Source organism: Asparagus officinalis, chromosome 2 (assembly GCF_001876935.1).
Source record: "Asparagus officinalis chromosome 2, Aspof.V1, whole genome shotgun sequence".
Lineage (NCBI taxonomy): Eukaryota > Viridiplantae > Streptophyta > Magnoliopsida > Asparagales > Asparagaceae > Asparagus > Asparagus officinalis.
The window spans coordinates 37,679,636-37,701,494 of NC_033795.1; the positions used below are offsets into that span (position 1 = coordinate 37,679,636).

Consider the following 21,859-nt stretch of genomic DNA (forward strand, 5'->3'; position numbering starts at 1 on the left):
CGAGGTCTTGGTTTCTTTCTGGCCTGAGCTCTAGTCGCCTGGGATCAGCCGTTATCTCTTTGCGGACGCATGCGGGCGTTTAACTTCGACTCGGGTTTTGCCAAACAAGAAAAGGGTAGACAGAGATTAGGATAACAGAAGGGTTCGACACAAAAAGTCCATGGATGAAAACTGTTGAGATGCTATTTGACATTCAAAACAAAGAACGATTTGTCAAGAAAATGATTTCCTAATAAAGTTTCATATTAAAAAAAAAGGGATAGTTTCAATCTTGCAGGCTTTCATAAATGGAAGAATCTTATCATCATGACAATGGACAAGTAGATTATTGACTTATTTTCTGGATGCGGAAAGTTAGATGTAAATCCAATCCAGAACGGTTAACAGAAAAAAAAATCAAAGGGTTTGCCCTGCAGCTAGGTAAGAAACGAAAATAATGTGATCTCCTTCTGTTCGATCTGTATTATTTATTTATCACAAAAATAACTACAAAATCACCTAGAAATCTGTACTGACGCAAACAAACTGCTCCAGATTAAGAATTTACAGAATCGATATACATGAAGTATATTCATATGGTCATTTATTCATTAAAGCTGTAATGAAGTAAAAAAAAAATACAAGCAATCCGTTCCTGCGGACAATCTATTGCATTTCATGAAAGATGAAATATAACAGAAGCCTTTACTCGTATTCTGAGAAGATAAGACTGGCAAAAAGCACAAAAGATGTATATTTTTTGTATTTTAGATAAAACTAGGAGGGGTGATCACTGCTAGGCAGTATCAAGCAGCAAATTTTGCCTTAAATTTCTCATAAAATGCAACCAATATCAAGCAGCATCAACAATAAATATAATCCTAGACAAAATAGATGGGCCACCAAAATCAAATAAAAATCCAATCATAGACTTTTAAAGTGACCCAAACAAAGTTTTAAGACTTAAACATTAGGGGGGGAAACACGCGCGCGAGCGCACACACAAGAGTATCAGTTGGATACTACCAATCCATCCATCAGCAAACTGAATGCTCCCACGACGAAACAGACACAAACAAAGACTGATGGAATTCCTCCCAGGGCCAGGATAACTTTCATTAAAAAAACCTGGGAAAATATTCCAAGATACGAAACAACTAGGAAAAAACTGTTTTTCTCTTTATTCATGACAAAAGAGAGAACTAAAACTCTCAGAGAGAAAATAAACTGAACCCACCTCAAGAAATGCCTTCATCCAGAACCGGAACCAAACCATTCATCCAAGCCATCAAGCTTCGTCATCGCATCAGTATACTTCATTCCATAGAAACCAACAGTTCGCATTCCTCCAAATTCTTCATTGAAATTATTGTTCTGGTTCTCAAACATCAAGCTCTGCTCCTGCTCCTGGGCCTGCTCATAAACATTGCTCTCCATATTATACTCTGGAATATAATACCCATTCTGGTTATTCATCATCGCATTCTGGTGAAAGCTTGGTTCTTGAACATGCGCCATTTTTTCCTGTATAAAATTTGAACTCAAATTAGTAGGCATTACCATAGTCCGATCATTGACATTAGTGTCATATTGGTTCATCAGATTGCCAATCTGCTGGTTATCATTGATTTGGCTCTGGTTCAGCTGGTTGTATTGATAAGCATAAGGAGCAAATCCTGCAGTGGCATGAATCCCCGGATTAACTGATGAGCTAGCACGATACTGGCAACTGTACTGATGAATGTTTCTTGTACCCCGATCAGCAAATCCATTACAGAATTCATGACGAGGGCAGCCGATATTTTCACAGATAAATAGAGGAAACGGTTGCTGATATTGATCCTGTGGCATTATTGCTGCTGCTCTCTTATGAGCATGATTCATACTTCCCTCTCCCTCAATCTTGATCCCCTTATTCTTTTGCTTCTTTCCAGAATCTTCATCATCTTTGCTATCCTCTCTGAGATTGTAATACTCAACATCATAATCACTGCAGGAACTGCTGAAGGAAGAAGCTAAACAGTTGTTTCCTTTATTAACTGGCAATTTTGGTACCTGAAACTCAGGATGCTTCTGTCTATAACATCGATCTTCTTGATCCAGCACAGCTGACCATAACAAGCTCTCTTTTGCCGTCAGTTTATCTTGAAGACACTTTGATTGCTTAATAAGCTGACGAATCTTATCAGTGTTCGGAGAAATGTGTTTTATGACAGCAGTAAGCACTGCAACCTTCCAAACTTTTTTAAGATCGTGGGGTTTCTTATAAGGCGGTTTTCCCTTATCAGTGGGGAATCCCAGCTCGATCCACCAATCATCGGTCAAGTCAGGCCACCATGGCGGTGGCGACCCTTTCTCAAGAGGAAACCTCCTTTGTGGTGGCTCACAGTGTTGCATCAGAGCCGAGAGCAGTGATCCAAGAGTTGTATCTTGAATTTCATGCAATTTTACACGAATGTTTATATCAGCTTTTTGTTCATCTAAAGCAGAAGCAGCAGCATGCTCAGCCGAATACTTTGCAACAGCTGCAGGTCCATTTCGGTCAAATCGCACCTTTTCCTTCCACCAACCTCGTAAATTTTCAGAGGCACCGGTGACTGGCTTGCCATTTTCAGGGATTATTCCATACACGAAGCCCTCGGCGTTGCAGGACTCCATCATTTTTAGCATGTACCGGAGTACTGTATCTTGAGCTCTTGAGAATTTCTTTTTTCGAGCGAGTTCTTTGCTTTGTGCAGGTTTAGGCTCGGCAATGAGTCCTGTTTCAGACATCAAAAGCTTATTTCTTCTGAGACGCTTCAGTTTCAGAGTGTCTTTCCATATTCGGCACACGAGAGTTTCTTCATCCTCGCTCAGTTCTCCATCTTCGTCGTCATCGTTGTAATCCATATTCGGAGGAGGAAGAGGAAGAAGCATGGCATAGGGAATATCAGGTATTTCTTGATTTTGCCCTTCCATTTTTCAAACAAAGAGTAAAAAGAATAATTTGTATCTACTTCCTGCAATTTTAGATAGGAATATCAAACACATTAAGATACCTATTAAACATAAAGAGTTTATGTAAGAAGGGGCCGAAAAAAAGATTTTTTTTTTTTCAAGATAGACGAGGTCAATCTAATGAAACTTATATTCACATTCAAATGAGGGGAAAAAATAACTTCAATCATGGCCTACTTTTGGTAAGCTTGCCTACTGACTTATTACTACAATTATTAACCAATAATAGTAACAAGTCACACAAAATTGAAGTGGATACATGCTGCATAATCACAGACGAGTAAAGTGATTGAGATTGCTTTTACTGATACAAAATATTGAAATAATGTTTGTTATTCAGTTGTTCTTTCAAGATACACCAAGAACAAAATCTCTTTGGATTCTGAATTTAATAAGAAATCTTTTTCATCAATGCACACATGCAATAATATAACTGGTATGTTACATATAACTAATATGAATCTTCCTATAGATATGATTTTAAACATCTATAGCTGTGAGCATGCAAACTAATCAAGTCAGCCAGACCTAAGCTACATAAGCTCAGGGAATTTGTATAGAAACCAACACAACAAGATCGTTGATTACTATTGGAAATTTCATAATCTCCAACTAAAAAAAAATCCATGTAACAGATTAGCTGAGTGGCACTTAAGCTTAAAAATTAACCAGTACTAAGGGCAGGACATCATAAAAACATAACAAGGGTTGAGGAATTATGAACGAATTTGGAATGCCCGTTTGCTCATGATGTAATCCCCTCCCCCTCCAACAAGGGATGATGAATTATGTATGAATTCTTCCATTATGGATCTCTTCCCCACCTAAATATTCTGTCTTTCCATATTAGCCATAAAGTTGCCAATAATAGCCATAAATTTGTCATAATAAAACAGTCCCCTGACCTTAACTAATTATACGGAAAATTATAAATATATTTTGACTATGATGCAAGACAAGAATGTTGAAAGTTTATATATGTTTTAGAGTTTTGTTGTTACAAGGTTGGGTATAATTTACAGTTCATATCTGATTGGGAAACTAGCAAATCTTGACGCATGAGGCTTGGTCAAGTAAGCAGGCAAAATTTTGTTTAGTAAGAAGAACAGGGACAAAGTACAGGAATGTTTTTACAAAGAGGAACACACTTAGGTTCAATATGTCAGTGCACAATGCTAAGAATATTCTAAAGTGTATATTCAGATCTTTTTGAACTCTTTTGGTTGCAAGTAATACATTGTTGTATATTGAAAAGTAAAATGTAGACATAAATCCTGCAAAGTAGAACACCTTAGAATGATGGCTCTTAATAAAGTTAAATACTAAGCTAATGTCACAAACATCAGAAAAAAAAATCACCAATCTGGATTTGCGACTGTTGGATTTACCTAGTGAAAGGTCTATAACACTGATATTACTTCCTTAAATAATAGCAAGACAACCATTTTGATTTCCGATTGCAAAAGTATAAAAAAGTAGGAGAAAAATAACTGAAGAGACATAATATGCGAAAATCTATATCATATAAAAAATTGAAAAACAAGTAGAACATAAAAAAAAGCTACTGCTTTTATCTTTTAATTCTGTTGCAGGCGCAGCTCAGATGAAAAATCAAGCACAATCCGTAAAAATAAACAAATCATATGCAAAATGAAAGCAGATGCTTAACAATTAAATGTTAATTAAAAAATAATAATGAGAAAAAAAAACTTTCCGACATGGGAAACACAAGATTAATACAGTGTAAATAAATAAAGAATATTGATTTACTTTTATTCTCGAATAAACTTTTGAAAAAAAGTAAAGAAAGAAACAAAAGAGATAGGCTCTAGTGGACCAGCTGCTCGATCATGAACTTCAGGAAGTCTTATTTCATGAACAAACAACCAAAGAAGCTAAAAATGAAGGAATGGTGTTTTCTTTTCCAGAAAATGTGCTTGAAAATGAAACATGAAATGAAGAAACTAGTGCTTTCTTTTCTATTCAAACTACCTCCATTACTGTCTAATAGTAATGGACTAAAACTAATGATGAAAAGGATGTTTGTAAAATTCTAATATGAATATAGCATAAAACCAATTAAAAGATAACAATAAAAAAGTTCACCTTCAGTTACTCGAAGAACTAAAAGAATTGAATAAACGAATCACAATTTATGTATATAATTGAATTGATAAGTAGTAGTAAAAGTGTATGATGTGAAAAGGTACTTCAAAGTGGTTGCAGAAATGTAGAAGTAGAACCACTGTTGCGTGCTTCTATATCCTCATCAGATCGCCTTACAAGATCCAAAACCCATCTAAATATAAAATTATAGAAAAGGAGATTGAGATCTGAGGGTATATAGTAGTAGATAAATAAAATAAACTATTATTTATGTCCATATACTGATTACTCTATGGAGAAAATGCTGTTGGAAAATGTTAAGCAAAACAGATAAAGCAACAGCTGATTTGCACAATCCTAAAGTAAAGGATGACAGCTTATGAAGGGAAGATAGAACATCATGCTTTAGAATATGGTAGAAAAATAAACGAAGTGCAAGCATTGACCAAGTACATTTGCAATAATGCATAAAAATAGGGTGAGAAAATGAAATGTAAAGATTATTTAAATTCTAGCATATCTTGTTATTTATAGAAACAAGACTTGACACAAGTAATGCAATTAACAAACTTTGAAATCTTTCAGTTGAGCTCCTCCCGAATCAGGGAACTGAGACAGCAAGATAAGAGATCAAGTATAATAAAAAAGAGCATTAAATTTACATGTAACATTAATTGTGCCAGAAATGGTTCAAAGCTCTTTTAGATATATTTATTTTTATAATGTTGCGTACTAAAATTCTAAATCCGCAGAATATCTGAATACTCACATAGACAAGACATAGTAAAAGAATTCAAGAAACCAAAAATAATAAAAAACACTTCTAGATAACATAAAGAAATCTTACATTCAGTCAGTTCTACAAGGAAAATAACTAAATGAGGATCATTAATAAGTTCGATATACAGATATCTCCATATACATTATAATGTTATTTAACTTACTAATTAGAGTAGGAAATAAAACAACCTAGCTTGTGAAAGATATACACTAGATTGATATGAAGAGAATAATCGAGTAGCAAATCTTCGTTAGAAAATGATGGAAAAGTAAAGATATAACTCGAACAATCGGCAACGGAATTCGGAGTACTGTTGGGAAAGAATATTAGTAAATCAAAATATTCTTAACATGTGAATTGTAATGATAATTGTCACCAGGCAGAGAAAAACTATAAACAAAGAACGAGTTAAAAAAGGCATAGTAATGATGATAGTATTCGCTATCCATTTATTAAATTAAAAGGAGCAGAAGTAAAGATTTCCTTAGAAACAATTTACCATCAGGCAATTTGAGCTACCAATCCATTCATATATGACACGTTCTGCATGTTTCAATTAGTGTTCGTATGTGCGTGTTTAGGGAAATTTATACCCACGAGGAAGTTGATTGGCCTGTAACATATTTTAAATTCATGGAGTGTTCATAGAGATAGTCTAGAAGGAGGCATGCAAAATTTTAAATTTTGACTGCAAGGAAGAGGGAAAATGTGAAATCTGCAATATATATTTTGAAGGGAATATCAGAAACTGTCTCTCTGTCAAATTTGGTTTTTATATAGAGAATAAATTACATGTAATAAGTTTTTCAAGTTAACCCTAGATATTCGGACAAATTTGGAACACTCAGCATAACTGAAAAAATTATTTAGACAATTTGAGAATAGAAACACAAAAATGCACATAAACAAACATAGAAGGAAACAAACAGTGATTCCATAGTATAGGAAAATATGAATTAAATAATGGGATGATGCCATGAGTGAACTGATTTTTCCATAATTCATAGACCCAACTAAAGAAATATATGTTCAACTCCAAAAAATTTGGGATTTGGCAAACCGTTGGCAACTGATTCATAGGTTTGCATCGCACAAAAACTAATCATCACCTAGGTAGATGTTACGAAAAAAGTTATAGTTATACAAAATCACTTCTGGCACCAACATTATCGAAGGGATATTACAGAACAAAACATCCAAAAACCAAAAGATGTACTTGTGTTTAAAAAAAAGACTTTCAGATCTTGCTTTTTTGGGACCACAGAAACTGCATACAGCAGGTTGTGATCAAATGCTTGAAGGAGTCACCATTTTATACATTCAATTTCTTGAAGATCAGATCAGACATGCAGATGTTAGCAGACACCATTAAAAAAATAAAGCAATGGAGTATCACCAGGTAAAGTAAAATTTGATTAAGAATATAAGATATATACAAATGTTTGCTATATGCAACATGTGTATAGTTCTTACTAATAATGAATACCTTACTTTAAGAAAAAACTTTGTCATCTAGTCCCTATATCTAACCCTACTACAAACACATAAAGTAAAAGCTAAAATTTTCAACTAAAGCTAAACGCCTTAATCTAAACCCTAAAACCAAACCGGAATCACAAATCTAATCTAAAAAGAACTTGATCAAAAGTTTTACCATCTTGTTGAAGAGAATTGGTTTGGGTCCTCAAAGGTATAAGGTTAGAATTAGGATTAGCTTTTGGATTTTGATTGGCGATGAAGATAGGTAAAAAATTATGTACCAAGAATATTTGGACCTGGATTGCTACCTAGATTAAGGATAGATATAAATGAACTAATGTTTTTGTTGTTGTTTTTTATTATATTCTTAATACTTTTGTTTTCCAACTTTAGAAGGAAAAAATAAGATTGAAATTTCATTTGACCATCACATGATCAATTTTGGTTGATCGAGCAATCAAAATGCTAATATGAGAGATTAACTTGAGTGGAGGGATTAAATCTAATATGTAAAGTAAAAAATTAAATTTGTCACACAAGAGATACTAGAATCGTAACTTGCAAGTAAAGTATGATTAAAAAAATGGCAAAAATCTAATTTACCCTAACAATTTTTCATCAAGATGACTCTTGGATAATACTTCGACAAGGTAAAAGAAAAAAAAGTAACAGATCATTACAACATACCAAATATTCTACGCACGGGAGACTATAAAAGAATAATTTCCTAAAAATTAAATTGGTTTTCGCGGGAAATAATAGAATCGTAACTTGCAAGAAAACTATGATAGAAAAAAAAGATGGCTTAAATCTAATTTACCTAGTCATGTTCATCAAGATGACTCTTGGACAATACTTCCGCAATGTAAAAGAAAAAAGTAAAAGATCATTAAAGCCTACCTTATATGGAGAAGCTATGCCCGGGAGACTATAAAAGAACTTCCCATAAATTTAAATTGGTTTTCGCGGGAGATAATAGAAGCATAACTTGCAAGAAAACTATGGTAGAAAAAAGTTGGTTTAAATCTAATTTACCGTAATCATTTTCATTTAAATCTAATTTACCGTAATCATTTTCATCAAGATGACTCTAGGATCATACTTCGGCAAGGTGAAAAAAAAGTAAAAGATCATTAGAACAGACCAAATATGGAGAAGTTATGTGTGGGAGATTATAAAAGAATAATTTATCATAAAATTAAATCAGTTTATGCCGAAGATAATAGAATCATGACTTGTAAGGAAAAGATGAGGGTATAAAAAACAGATCTGACCGTTAAATTAAGCAAAACTCATTTGTTATTAGATCACCAATTGAGAAACAAACAGTTTCTATCATGTCATTTTTCATAGTCCAAAACCCATGTATGATAATCTATTTTGACATGGAAAAGGACATCATACGCACAAAATCCCTGTTCTTCCTTTCTTTGCAAATAACCGTTATGCAAAATCAATTACATTTTCAAAAATGAAAATTTTCATAAAATAAGATCCAAACCAAAGTGAGAAATGAAGTAGATCTAAATTCATTAACGACATCTACAAAAGGATTCAATATCTCAATCTGTAAAAGTCAGCAAACTAACAAAAAATGGCATGGTTGCAATGCAAATTCTCAAACAAGAGGTGAAACATAGCCACCCAAATAAGAGATTATTAAACAAGGAAAATCACTCACACAATCCAATGGAACTCATGAAACACCAAAAAAGAGCAATAGTAAAAACATCGATATAGTAAAAGTACAAGACAATGCAACCAAATTTAGACAATCAGGATTCAATACACAGTAGACAAAATAAAAATTGAACAATCAATCAGAAATCAAGAGAAAATTCTATGCAGATTATTTTTATTTTTATTTTACATTTGCAGAGTTACTGTTCAAATAAACTAGAAAACAAATTAAATTAAGGAACTAAAGCATAATACTATGTACATGAGTTCTAAGTGGAACAAACCTCTGTCAAGCTTAACAGATGCAATGAAGGAGAAAGGTGACAGAGGATAACAAGAGTAGAGGAAGTGAGATCACTGTCTTTCCCTTCTCTCTCCACCTCTCTCTCTCTCTCTCTTGTTTCTTTGAAATTTAAAGTAATGGCGAGCAATAAATAGACATTTTTTAACCGCAAAGTCAAAAAATTTAACTGATGATTAAACTTATCAAACACCCTTTGGCAGCTTAATGCCATTTCTGATTTCTTCTAGAGGTATTACCAATATACCCTCTATCCTTCTTGTGTAAGCCTAGTGGGAACAGGATCTTGCCAAAACTAGAAAGGGGAAAATGGTCATTGATCTAGAAATAGCTAATATATTTACCACCATCAATCATATATTTGCTAAATTTTAGCGAATATCTAGTGTGCTCTACAACTTAAGAAAATAATTAATTTTTCAATAATGGAAAGTCCTAAGAGATTGACACTTGGAAAATTCAAATGTGAGAGAAGTAGAGCCACGTCGAATTTTTCGTGAAGTTCTAGCCTAAAAGTAAACTAGGGAGGTTTCCCTCGGTTATCATGACCATTGGAGAGGGAGTGACCCATATATAAATTTATTTCTTGCTATAATTAGCTATTTTGTGGATCCTTATCTAGATTTTGACCATTAAGGAATATATTTAGTGCATAAATGCATATATAGAGAATGACAGCAAGTTCTCCAAATGGTGCTTGCCTTAATTTTCCTTCTACTTATGAATTAAATATATTTTTGGAAACCATGAATATTTGAAACTATTTGGTGTTAATCATTAATTTTACAAATTCAACATTGGCCATTTTGAATTTCAAAAGTTCTTTAGACATGGTAAATGATTGCAATGTCTAGTTCTTTGAACTCAAAGATGATACTATGGTCATGCAAAAGACATAACAATGTGTTGGAGGTTATGTCCATGACAATATCAGAGAAGATGGTATAATTCAATGAACTCATAAGTTAACACTCTAAAACATCTTAACATTGAATCTTAATGTTGCTAACATATTCAAATATATAAATGTTCTTCGATCTCACTTCTCTAGCAGAGGTTGCGTTGTTATGCATGGACTATTGGATCTTAATGTTATTAACATAATCAGTGTTTAAATGTTCTTATATTTGACTTCTCTATAAAAACTCCTAATAATATGCTCGTCAAGGCAAATGACTACAAAAGTATTAGAAAAGCTGGTGTACTTCAAATGAACTCGTATGCATGCACTATAAACATCTCAATATTGAATCTTAAGGTCATTGCATATTCAAATATTTAAAGAAGCTTCAATTTGACTTCTCTACCGTAGGTTACACTATCCAGGATGTTTGTTCTATTTGTTTCCCTGGAGGAGAGACTTTATTCCGTGTTCTGGTTAAATATTACGCGACCAATGGTGTTAGATGAGATTATTGTATCATTTATAATTGGAAAGTATCATCCAACATTTAGATCTTATTTTATTAGTTCACAGCTTCATAAAATTGTGAGATAGAAAGATGATATGGAAGTAAACAAAGAAATCTACGAACATTTGCTTGATTTGAAAAAAAAAGACGCAATGAAGTTACTTTTAGGAGTAGCATTATTAATATAACGATAAGAAATGAGTAGTAAAGGTTGCTCCTATTGCAGATAAAATGAGAGAGAATCGACTAAGATGATTTGGTCATATACAACGGAAACCTTTAAGTGACCAGTTAAAAAAATGATAATATTATAGCTAATAGGACAAGCTGACAAAGAGATCTAGAGGTAGACCAAAAAGAATTTGGTTGAAAGCAATTAAGAAAAATATGATAATGGCCAAGTTGCTTGGACACGGATGCGGGTACTGGACACGACAAATTTGTAAAAGGTTGGCACAAGGACATGGCTGAAACTCATAGGCTGTAATCTTACTTCTAAGCTAGATTTACAAATAAGCCTTTGAAATTATACTTCTTAAGGCTGAAACAAACACAGGGCTGAAACAAACACGACTCTTGTCCAACAAGTTCTAAATATAGATGTGAAAGTGTGGGATATGTGAACCAGTGTTGTAAATTAAAACAAATAGCGTAAAATAGTGTACACGTTTGAAATTTGAATAAATATATGCATATAATTAAGTAGTGTCCATGTAGTTTCGGGTAAGGGTACGACAGGGTACATGTATAGCTTCATGATAGAAGTACCCATGTAATACAGAATAATGGTTAACTCAACAAAGAAGATAACCCATAATAAAACAGAAGGGAAGAAGAATAAGATTCATGTAGCTGACTCTAAATATTTGGGATATAGGCTTTGTCGTTGTATTATTAGTATAACAATCATAAGTACTAGTGCTTATTCAAGAAAAGGAATCATTGTGTTTGGCATAGAAGTATAGTTTCTCTCTCTCTCTAACATTAAATTGGATAATCACGTGTCGTTCACATGTCCATGCATGTTTGAAGGACTATGATTATCGTGTGTGGCGTTGTGTATAGATGACAGGGGTAATATGTAGTTAGCTAAGTGTTTAAAAGTGGCTAGGGTTAATGGTACCATCAAGTTAGTGACACCTTAAGGAGAACTACCGATTGCCTACCTTAAGCTCTCTACAATTCATGATTGGTTTAAAGGTAATTATTCTCTTGAGATATGGCAGTTCAATAAGTACAAAGAACTGTTTTAACATCTACTGTGCTCAAAGATGCTAGTTGCTATTCAAAATCATCACACTCATAATTGGTTATTTGTAGTGTTCTTAGCCAATATCCTTATACTACTCACATTACCCTTATTTCTAAAAAAAAGGTTGGATGTAATTTCACATTTCTCATGTACTTCGTGAATGTTGGTGCTGCAAGAGCCAATGAATGTTGAACAACGAAAAGCGAACAAGAAGTAGAAATTTTCACAATGATGAAAACATGAGATGACTCTTAATCCAACAAGAAAACTAATAGGATAGTAAATATTGAACTCACTCGCACTCCAGAGTGACCATTTACTAGTGAATGTTGAATTGACAAAAGTACTTGTGTAGGATAAAATTAATTTCAAATTTGGAATCTAATAGTAGCATGATACACTCTATGAGGCTAAGTTCAAGATTAACTTGAAATGTTGACGCATGTAGTTTCCATATTTAGGATTTCTCCAAAACTGTGAAGTTGTTTAATTTTATCAAGCGGATGGAGGGTTGAGATTAATTGTAATGAAAGTCTAGAAGTTTTTATGATAGGGTAACCTCAATGAACTTAAATCGAAGTTAAAGGCCTATAACACCCTCTTAAAAATATATGTGTACTCTGATTAAAACAATTCAAAAAAGTTATAGAGAAAAAGAAGATTTTATGCATATCCTCAATTAGGCTGCACCTGTTTGGAGTGTGCTAATTACGTATGTTTCATGCATATGTGATATATTGATAATTGCAAACAATAAATATGAATTACAATATATAGAAACTAAGTTGAGCATGAAATTGTACATGAAGGATTTGGATGTAGCAAGAAAATACTTGTTAGAAAAATACTGTACAAAAGAAAAAGAGAAGTTATAACCTCACGTGGTATATTGAGAAGGCTATGTAGAGATTCAATATGACAAAAAAACCATCGAGAATCCATATTACCGACAGCTTCAAGTTATACTTCTATATTTTATGCCTCAAATCAAACATGGGCAAGAAACTTATGTCCTAGATGTTATCTGATATAGTAAGAAGATTGCTCATGTATGCTATTATATGTGAAGAGGTTGAACATTATCAGCAGGTTTGTGAAGAATCAAGGCCACAAAAAGCGCTAGACGGCCTAGACATTGCACCTGACGCCTAGGGCTAGGCATTTTTCTATTTTTTAGTTTTTAATTACACCTGTTAATAGTCCAATGTTATGGAAAGCTTAAGTAGTGGGCTAACACCTATATAGGTTTCTTAAGTGGTGGTGGAGAAGGTTTTGCTGAAGCTCGAAAGAGGTAAAGAAGGTGTCATAGTTAGAGAATGTTGGCGAGCGTGGAGGCTGCAATTGAGGAAATCACGATCAATGTCTAAAGGGTACAGTCTATGTAGGCAAACCACACTCCCTTAGGCGCTTTCAATGCCTAGATGGGCAGCTTAGGTACCGCTTAAGCGCTAGGGGCGAGGTAGGCGGCTAAAATACCGTCTAAACCTAGGCCTACACCTAGGTGGGCTAGACGATGGCTTTTTTAAACATTGTGAAGAATACAATGAAGCGCAATAGAAAAGCAACAACGATACCGATCACCTCAAGTTATTTTCATGCTTAATGCCTGAAATCAAACAATGGTTTATCAGCATGTTTGTGAAGAATACAAAGAAGCGCAATAGAAAAGCAACAACTGACCACTTCAAACATACTTTATACTTGAAATCTAACAATGGCAAGAAATATATATCCCAAATGTTATGCGATATTGGCGATATTGTAGGGTGATTGCTCATGTATGCTATTATATGTAAAGAGATTGAACATTATCAGCAGGTTTGTAGATAAAACAAAGAAGCGTAATAGAAAAAGCAACAATTATGATAGTAAAGTACCTAAAATGATCGATGCATCTTGATTTATTACTTCCGAAAATGAGAAAGGAAAACAAGCCAGTTTTACAGTTTAATGGATCTTGATCAAAATATCTATTATAGGTCACATGTGAAGTAAATCTTTCAATCAAAAAGCAAAATAGAAGACAAGATTGCAGGAAATGAAAGTTGAAGGTGGCCGAAAATTAGACACTGGTATTGGGATAAATCAATTTGTTGCATAGTACCATGTTATGAATGCTTTTGGTAAAGTTTAAAGTTATTATTAATCCTTTGTATTTGATCACTTTGTTATCAAGTCTGAGGTCTAAGAAACCAATGCAACAGTTCTGGTTCAAAACCTAATACTTGAACTTTCTAGCTAAAAGATGGATCAACTAGAAGTTCCATCACCAAAAGAAACCTGATTTGTTTGTTCTTCCCTTTTATGTTTCTTTGGTTCAAGAAACTAAATCCAGCACCTTTGAGACTAGATGAAAAAACTCAGCTTCAATGCATATATTGAAATTTAATGGAAATGACACCATATCTAATCTATTATCTCATAGTTGACTGATAGCTAAATTCCAATCATGGAAGGAAACATGTATAAGGAATGCAAGAGATATATAAGGTAAGCTTTAACTAAGCTGCTAATTTTGATTTAGGTGCTATGGTTATAGTTTTGTTATGATTAGAATTAGGGTGAGGATTATGGTAAGGACTAGGATCGATACAGGGAATCATTTATTGCAAAGTAACATAGTTGTAATGATTTATCGGGAGTCCGGCTGCTGATTAGGAACTAAAGTTGGACCAGCATTTTCCAAATTTTATAATTACTGTCAGGCTGTGTTTGGGAATGCTGATTTGGGCTTGGATTTGAAATTCTGGGTATTTCAAATCCAAATATCATGTTTGGGCTCAACTTTAGGACATGATTTTAAATCAAGTGATTTTATACAATGGATTTGAAAAGCCCAAAAAATATGGATTTCAAATTTCACCACACTAGTTGGTATTTGCCAAATCCTCAGTCCACAAAATCCCAACCCCTCAAAAACCCGACTCCTCTTTTTTTCCTCTTTCACGCTCGTGTCGAAGTCCCAACTCCTCAATGCTCGATCTCGATCCATCGCAGGTGGCCTCATCCTCCTCTCCCCTACTCTCTCTCTCTCGCTCTCTCTCTTCCTCTCTCTCTACTGTCTCCTATCTCTTCCCCTCCATTTGAAACCCTAGATCTGAGCTAGGGTTTTGGTCGTGATCGTCGCGGCTAAAACCCTAGATCAGAGCTAGTACTATTGGCATGACCCCCATTTATGGTGGTTTATGTCATGAGAAAATTATCTTACCAAAAATTTCTAATTTTTTGATGATTTCATTATGAATGCATTAGGTTTTGGTGATTTTGATGGATTCTTAGCTAATTCATTTCTTTATGATTTTGATGATTTCATTTCTTAGCTAATTCCATAAGACTGCTCTCGCTCTCGGAATCGCTCAGGAGCTTAGAAGCAAGGTAAAAGTTCATTTCTTTATGATTTTCTGAGACCAGTTTTTTTTTTTTTTTTGGCTAAATCATGGGAATTGTGATTAATTTTTTGGTATGCTGCTTTGATGTAAGGAACTCATGCCTGTATCTTGAGGAATATAAATTTGAAGTTTGAACTAAATACACGTATATTAATTGGTTAGTAATCATAGAATTACATTACAGTTTCAAAGGTTAAAATATCATATTCTATCTGTTGATGTACTTTCTATATATGTTTGATATTTTGGATAGTGTCTCGCTATTAAATCAAAACATATATTTGTAAAACTATATTCTATATATGTTTGATATTTTGGATAGTGTCTCGCTATTAAATCAAAACATATATTTGTAAAACTATATTGAACCTTTTTTGGCATATATATATGTACTGATGTTGAACTTGGAATCCTTATTCTTAATAGTATTATTCTTGGAATAAACTGGTAGAAAACAAAGAATACTTCTAATATCCATCAGCAATTTTTTTTTTCCTTATTGAAGAGAAGGACAGCACATGTAATACTCATTATGTCCTCAACCTTCTAAGGTCTTGGAAGAATCAAGAGTGTTAGCTGGATTGCATATTTATTAATAAACACTTATGATGATGAGGATGAAAGGGATTAGCATCATCACCATACCCACCATCACTAGTTTCTCTCTGCTTTTATGAAGGTCCTTCAAAGGATTTGACTTTATTTTTGTGACACATTGGCAATCTTCAGTTGTTATCAAGTACAAGAATGCAATGAAGAATGAAGGTTGATTACAGGTGTACGCCAGCTCTTTTCTTTTTGGGACATGAAATCAGTGAAGTAGCTAGTCATATTAATGGAATATACGCATCATAATTTTCTCTGATTTTTACTAATATCAAGATTCTAGGGGTAGCCCATACTAAATTACAAGGAGCAGGTATATATATATGCATCTAAGACTTTACCATAAATACATGGTCAGCTAATATCAAACTGGTAGCTCATCAATTTACATATTTTTTAAGTGAACAAAGACATGTTCCATCAAAAAAAGTTTATAAATGTTTGCAATATTCGTAAGAACAGGACTAGAATGGACAACTTTGTTGTGCATGGAAATGTAGACACATCAGTTTTGGTTGAAGGAAGCGCACTATGGAAATGTAGACACATCAGTTTTGGTTGAAGGAAGCGCACTACACATCATAGATGTTCACTGCATCTACACTTGCAAGTGCATAATTATGTGATAGTCAATATATAAAAACTGTTCTCACTAGTTCCTACTTTTCTATATTATGTTAATGAAAATTGTTTGATATCAAACTACTTCAAAGCTGTGTACCTCAACCCATTATGTCACATTTTTTCTCAGCACCAAAGATATGGAGGACCCCCCAACTCGAGCTTCTTTTTTTTTTTAAGGTTCATATATTTTTCTTCTTATATGATTATTTTCACTTCCGTAACAAATGTATTCCTTGGGAGGTTTGTCTTTATAGTCCTCTGGGTCTTTTATATTTTGATATATGGATTAGAACCTTGTAATTTTATAATTTATGGATGTAATTGTTAAACGCTTTTGAGATTTTATCCTTTCATAGAATAGATGGCATTTGATATCTAACCAAGTACTTCGAAAACTATTTGGAAATTTACTTCACAGAGTCCGCTTCCTGTTTATGAGTAAACAAGCAGAAGGTACCACTGTATCTTCACTGCTGACCCTATACTATTGCTTTATTTTTTCTGCAACATACTTTATCATTGCTTTAGTTAGAAATGATCATCAGAATGTCAAATTTCTGAATTCAACTACCTTAAAATACAGACTGGACCAAAGCTAGTTATTCACTGTTCAGTTTCATATGTTTAGTTTCAGGGGGAAAAGTTACCTTTGGGCATGCAGTCATGCAGGTTCCTCAGTTAGTTCTCTTTCTGCATCTGATAATTGAATAAAATTCTTGAACTTTGTTATTGCTTGACTGAGACTATCAGATTCTTTTATAGTACAGTGATTTTTCCTCTCCAAGAATCACGTTTACATCTGATGCTATAGTTAATAGCTATGATCCAATTATATGTGTAGGTCACATGCTCTTTCGCCATTCATTTGCATCTAATGTTGTATTGCATCAACTTAACCTTGAAAAGCCACTGGAGAGCAAAGAACCAAACCAATATATGTTTTAGTAGCTTGTTTCTGACACTATTATTAGTTTGTCATGCATGAAGATCCTAAGAACTAGACAGTTGTTTCTAAGTAATCCTTCGTGCATGATGTGCTAATTCTTTATTACTCATTCTGTGTCATTCACTTTGGTATGTATTAGGATGACAAAGAATGGGAAACAAATTGCATCTCACTTGAGATCACATGTTGTTTGGAATCGTGATATGGATTCAGCTTTAGCTAATCGTGATATGCACACTTATAGTTGTGATTTGCTTTTGTAGTAGATATTATTTCTGTTTTAGAGCGTATTTTGTTTCATGAACTAATTGATGCCAAATTTTTTAATGTAGGATCCAATAAGTTCTCCGAGACATGAGTTGGAAGCATAGGAGAAAAAGGAGGAGAAGACTTTGAAGGATAAATAGACAATTTTTTGTTATGGTTTCTTTTAGTAGTTTATGTTGTGTTAATTTAGCTTGTTGTAGAAAATCATGGTTATCTACTACCTGTAGTACGTTGTGTTTTAAATGAAGACATATTGCGTAGTCTAGAGCTTCTTATGTGGAATGTTCGCTATACTCTTTTGTGTCGTCAAGTCTTTTATCATGACTAATTTTTAAAGTAGTAGTATTGTTATTTTGGAGATTGAAGGTCAATGTGGTAGTGGATAAAACCATAAAAAAATGCTATTATAATGAATATTTTGGACATTATTATTATTGTTTGTATTCTCTCGTATCGATTCATGAAGGATGAGATGTTCGCATGAGTATTTATAATTGCTATCGAGGTGATCAATTTGGTTTTGAGTTACTTCTCAAAGTTTTATTTGTGCATGACAGGTCTTTCTTCCTTTTAAAAAGGCTTGGGCTAAGTAGCATGGTACTCATATATGTTAACTATATGTATATGTCATAAATTGTTCACAGAATGATCTTCCTTATCGCTGAAATCCAAGTTCATTTATAATAAAGTGTATCCAAACATTATATTTCAAATCTTTAATTTCAAATCCTTACATTTTGTAAAGTCATCCAAACAAAAGATTCTATCAAATCATGGATTTCAAATCCTAGATTTAAAATCCTTTGATTTTAAATCAATATCCCAAATCCAAATCTTAGTTCCCAAACGCAGCCTCAGAGTTTTCTAGTTCATATTTATGAATATAATGTAGGAAGCCCATTTTAAAAGATTGTTTTAGAGTGTAAGTATATTTTCTATTTTAATCAAATAGAATTTCATCATATTCAAAAGTTATATGCAAGTAAGACTTTAGTTGGGTCAAAGACAAAATAGGTATAATTGGAAACTTGATTCTTTAAATTATTTATTTTCCGATCTGAAAAAAGATAGGAAGAGTAATATCAGTTTGGCTCCCGTGCACTCAAAGTTAAGATATTGAATTTATTCCAAAGGGCACCAGGTTGATTACCAAATTTCAATCATTTCATGCAACCTTAATATGTTAAGCTTTAATTACGTCTCTAAACAAAACTTGATGTTGATATTTAGGGTTAGGGTCAGAGTAGAGAGTGGGAATCACTTACAGTAAGTCACTTGTAATGGTTGCACAGGGGACTGTAACCAATTATATGTTAACAGACCTTCGCATACACAACTGAAAATCCACTAGGTTTCTTATATGGATGAACTTACTCAATTCAAATACTATCCTGTACGGTTTACTTGCGCAAGTTTGGTTAAAGACTAAGTGACCTCGTTCATCATCCTTTTGTATATTTAAACAAGTCATACTTTTCCAAATGTTTTTTGATTTATTTTTAGATTTTTTTCCAGATGTTTGTTTACTTTGGTATTCATTTTTATAACAATGAAAACATTTTGTTCAAGGCTCCACCTCAAACAGGCTTCTAGCGCCATCGTTAATAAGATGAAGTCCTTCTGACTAGGTGGTTGACCTTTTATGGAACCAGGGTTAGTCCAAATAGACTATAAAACAAGAATTTCTAGATCAATTTTCCATAAATTTGAATTTTCAAAAAATAAATGTTAAGACCTTGGCTTCTCCAAAAAAATGTGATGTATTGTGGCTTGAAGAATTTTCCAATTCCTTCAGCTGTCTTAACTTCTTTACGCAATGCCATAGCATAAATTCACAAATGTACAAACATTTTAACTGCGAGTTAATACCCTACTCACATTTCTCTTTCACATCTTACTTTGTTCACACATGTACAAGCATTTCAACTATCATCGAGATAATACCCTACTCACATTTCTCTTTCACATCTTACTTTGTTTGAGCATTAGTATTGTCTCAATTTCATTGCAGTGTTAAGTTTATTGTTGTTATGAGAAGTAATAAACGTGTGATCATCTATATATTCTTATAATAATTAACAATCTAATAGAAATATTCAATACAACTACTTTTAACAATAGGGTAAAACCACAAGCATAGAACTCTACAATGATATCATTATACAACTCTCCTAATACCGGGCACACTTAAAACGCTAGTCTTTTTTCCTTTCCGTGCATATTTATACAGTTCATTCTCAGTCTAATTAAAACAGTGATTCTGTTGAATCTTGTGTTACATTTCTTGACGTAAGAAAATGTAAAACACTATTGAGTGTTATATTTGTATCCAACATGAGATATTTACTAGTCGCTAGACTCTATCTTATCTTAAAACCATTTTAGAACATGAAAGGGTTAATTACACTTGACTACCCTAAAGTTTCACCAATTTTCAATTTTGAGGCCCTGAATTAAACTCACCAAAGGGTGCCGTAATGTTTTCAACCAACTTTTAACTTTAGTACCTTCTGTTACATGACTGTCGAAGATTCTGTTTAAAAAAGTATCATGTGACAATTATTGTTGTTGAATTCTTATACCCCTATATCGGAAAGGATTTCCGTCCCAAATCCCTTTCTTTCTCCGCCAGTTATTTAACTCAAGAAACCCATTTACAACAAAATCCTTAATTCATATCTTCATTTGTTCTAAACACAAAAACTAAAATTTGGAAAGTAAAAAACTTTCTTCTTCTGTTCTTCAATTTGCGACTGCTAATATTCATGAATCTCATTTTCTTGCTCTTTTTGGGTTGATTCTCGAAGAATATGACCTACCAGCACTTTGTCGGATACTCGTACCTTGCTCACATCACCATAACAGAGTTTAAAACATCACCCGCACTCAAAGAAACCTCACATGCTTGCTCTTAAAGAATGTACATAGACTGTTATTCAATCTCACTTGGGTCCAACATTAAGCGCAAGTTAACATAAACAAACACTGATGTCCAACAATTTTTTCCTCTGGAAAAGTAAATAAAATACAAATCTAAATTTGCACCATTCAAATTAAAAAAAAAACATAACACTGAAAATTACACATTAAAACCTAGTCCGAAAGAAATCTGCACATGCTATGCAAAACGCTCAACAACTTATCACCCTTTTGATCTCAACGAACCAAAACCACAGCGAGAGTGAAATTTTACCTTGCTGAACTGGACGAAGTAGCTAAGATCCACGAAGGACTGTGAAGAGCGCGAGGACACGTGTCCAGTCGCCACGGCCAGTGCCGCCTCTTGAACAAGTCCATGCCTTGGATTGCCTTGCCGTCGACGTGAAACCGTGCCATCTTGGGAGGAGGGGGAATAAAAACAAAGCTAGAAATCGGGTTCCAGTGTTTAGACGGAGGAGGAGATTTAAGAGCCCTGGGGACGACGACGAGTAGAAAAGGGTAAAGGTTTGGGTTTTATATAAAACCTATTTTTTTTATCATTGTATTTTAAACCTGTGTTTATCTAAGTTTTAATATATTTGATTTGATTATTATACACTTAAAAATATTGTCATCTGATACTTATACATTCTTGTTCTAAAGAATAGAAGGTCAACTCTAAATTTCCTAGTTTAAGAATATAAATTTTAATATATTACTAAATTAGCCTAATATCCCTTTTTAAAATTTATGAATGGTAAAATTTTACAGCCAATTACTATTCAAGAGGTCAATTTAATTTGTATCTCGAGGGAGGATTGTTTTGAAAAAGTAAAGTAGCTTAAATTGGTCTTGCTATTATCTATTTCTTCATCTCTTATTTTTCTTGTTGTTCTACAAAAAAAGTAAGTATTTATATTTTCAAATTCTCTTTTAAGTTAGAATTCCTATGCAATTTATTAATAGTTATTTGTAAAATTGTTCCTTTCTTTCATTGTTATTGTCCGCATTGAATTCCTATGCAATTTATTAATAGTTATTTGTAAAATTGTTCCTTTCTTTCATTGTTATTGTCCGCATTTTAGTCCTATTATTGTTATTTGTAAAATTGTTCCTTTCTT

At 33.3% G+C, this 21,859-nt stretch overlaps 1 protein-coding gene across 1 annotated transcript; it reads right to left on the reverse strand.

The window, feature by feature from the left end:
* Positions 888-21,255, reverse strand: LOC109830670 (protein ETHYLENE INSENSITIVE 3-like). The gene is made up of 2 exons (XM_020398011.1): positions 21,013-21,255; positions 888-2,978 (listed from the first exon to the last, which is right to left on the reverse strand). Exon 2 carries the CDS (start codon positions 2,935-2,937, stop codon positions 1,231-1,233), a length of 1,707 nt encoding a protein of 568 aa, XP_020253600.1. The 5' UTR covers positions 2,938-2,978; positions 21,013-21,255; the 3' UTR covers positions 888-1,230.

Bases quoted from the DNA above. Each gene is read 5' to 3' on its own strand.
- LOC109830670 (XM_020398011.1), bottom strand. From the start codon at position 2,937: ATGGAAGGGCAAAATCAAGAAATACCTGATATTCCCTATGCCATGCTT.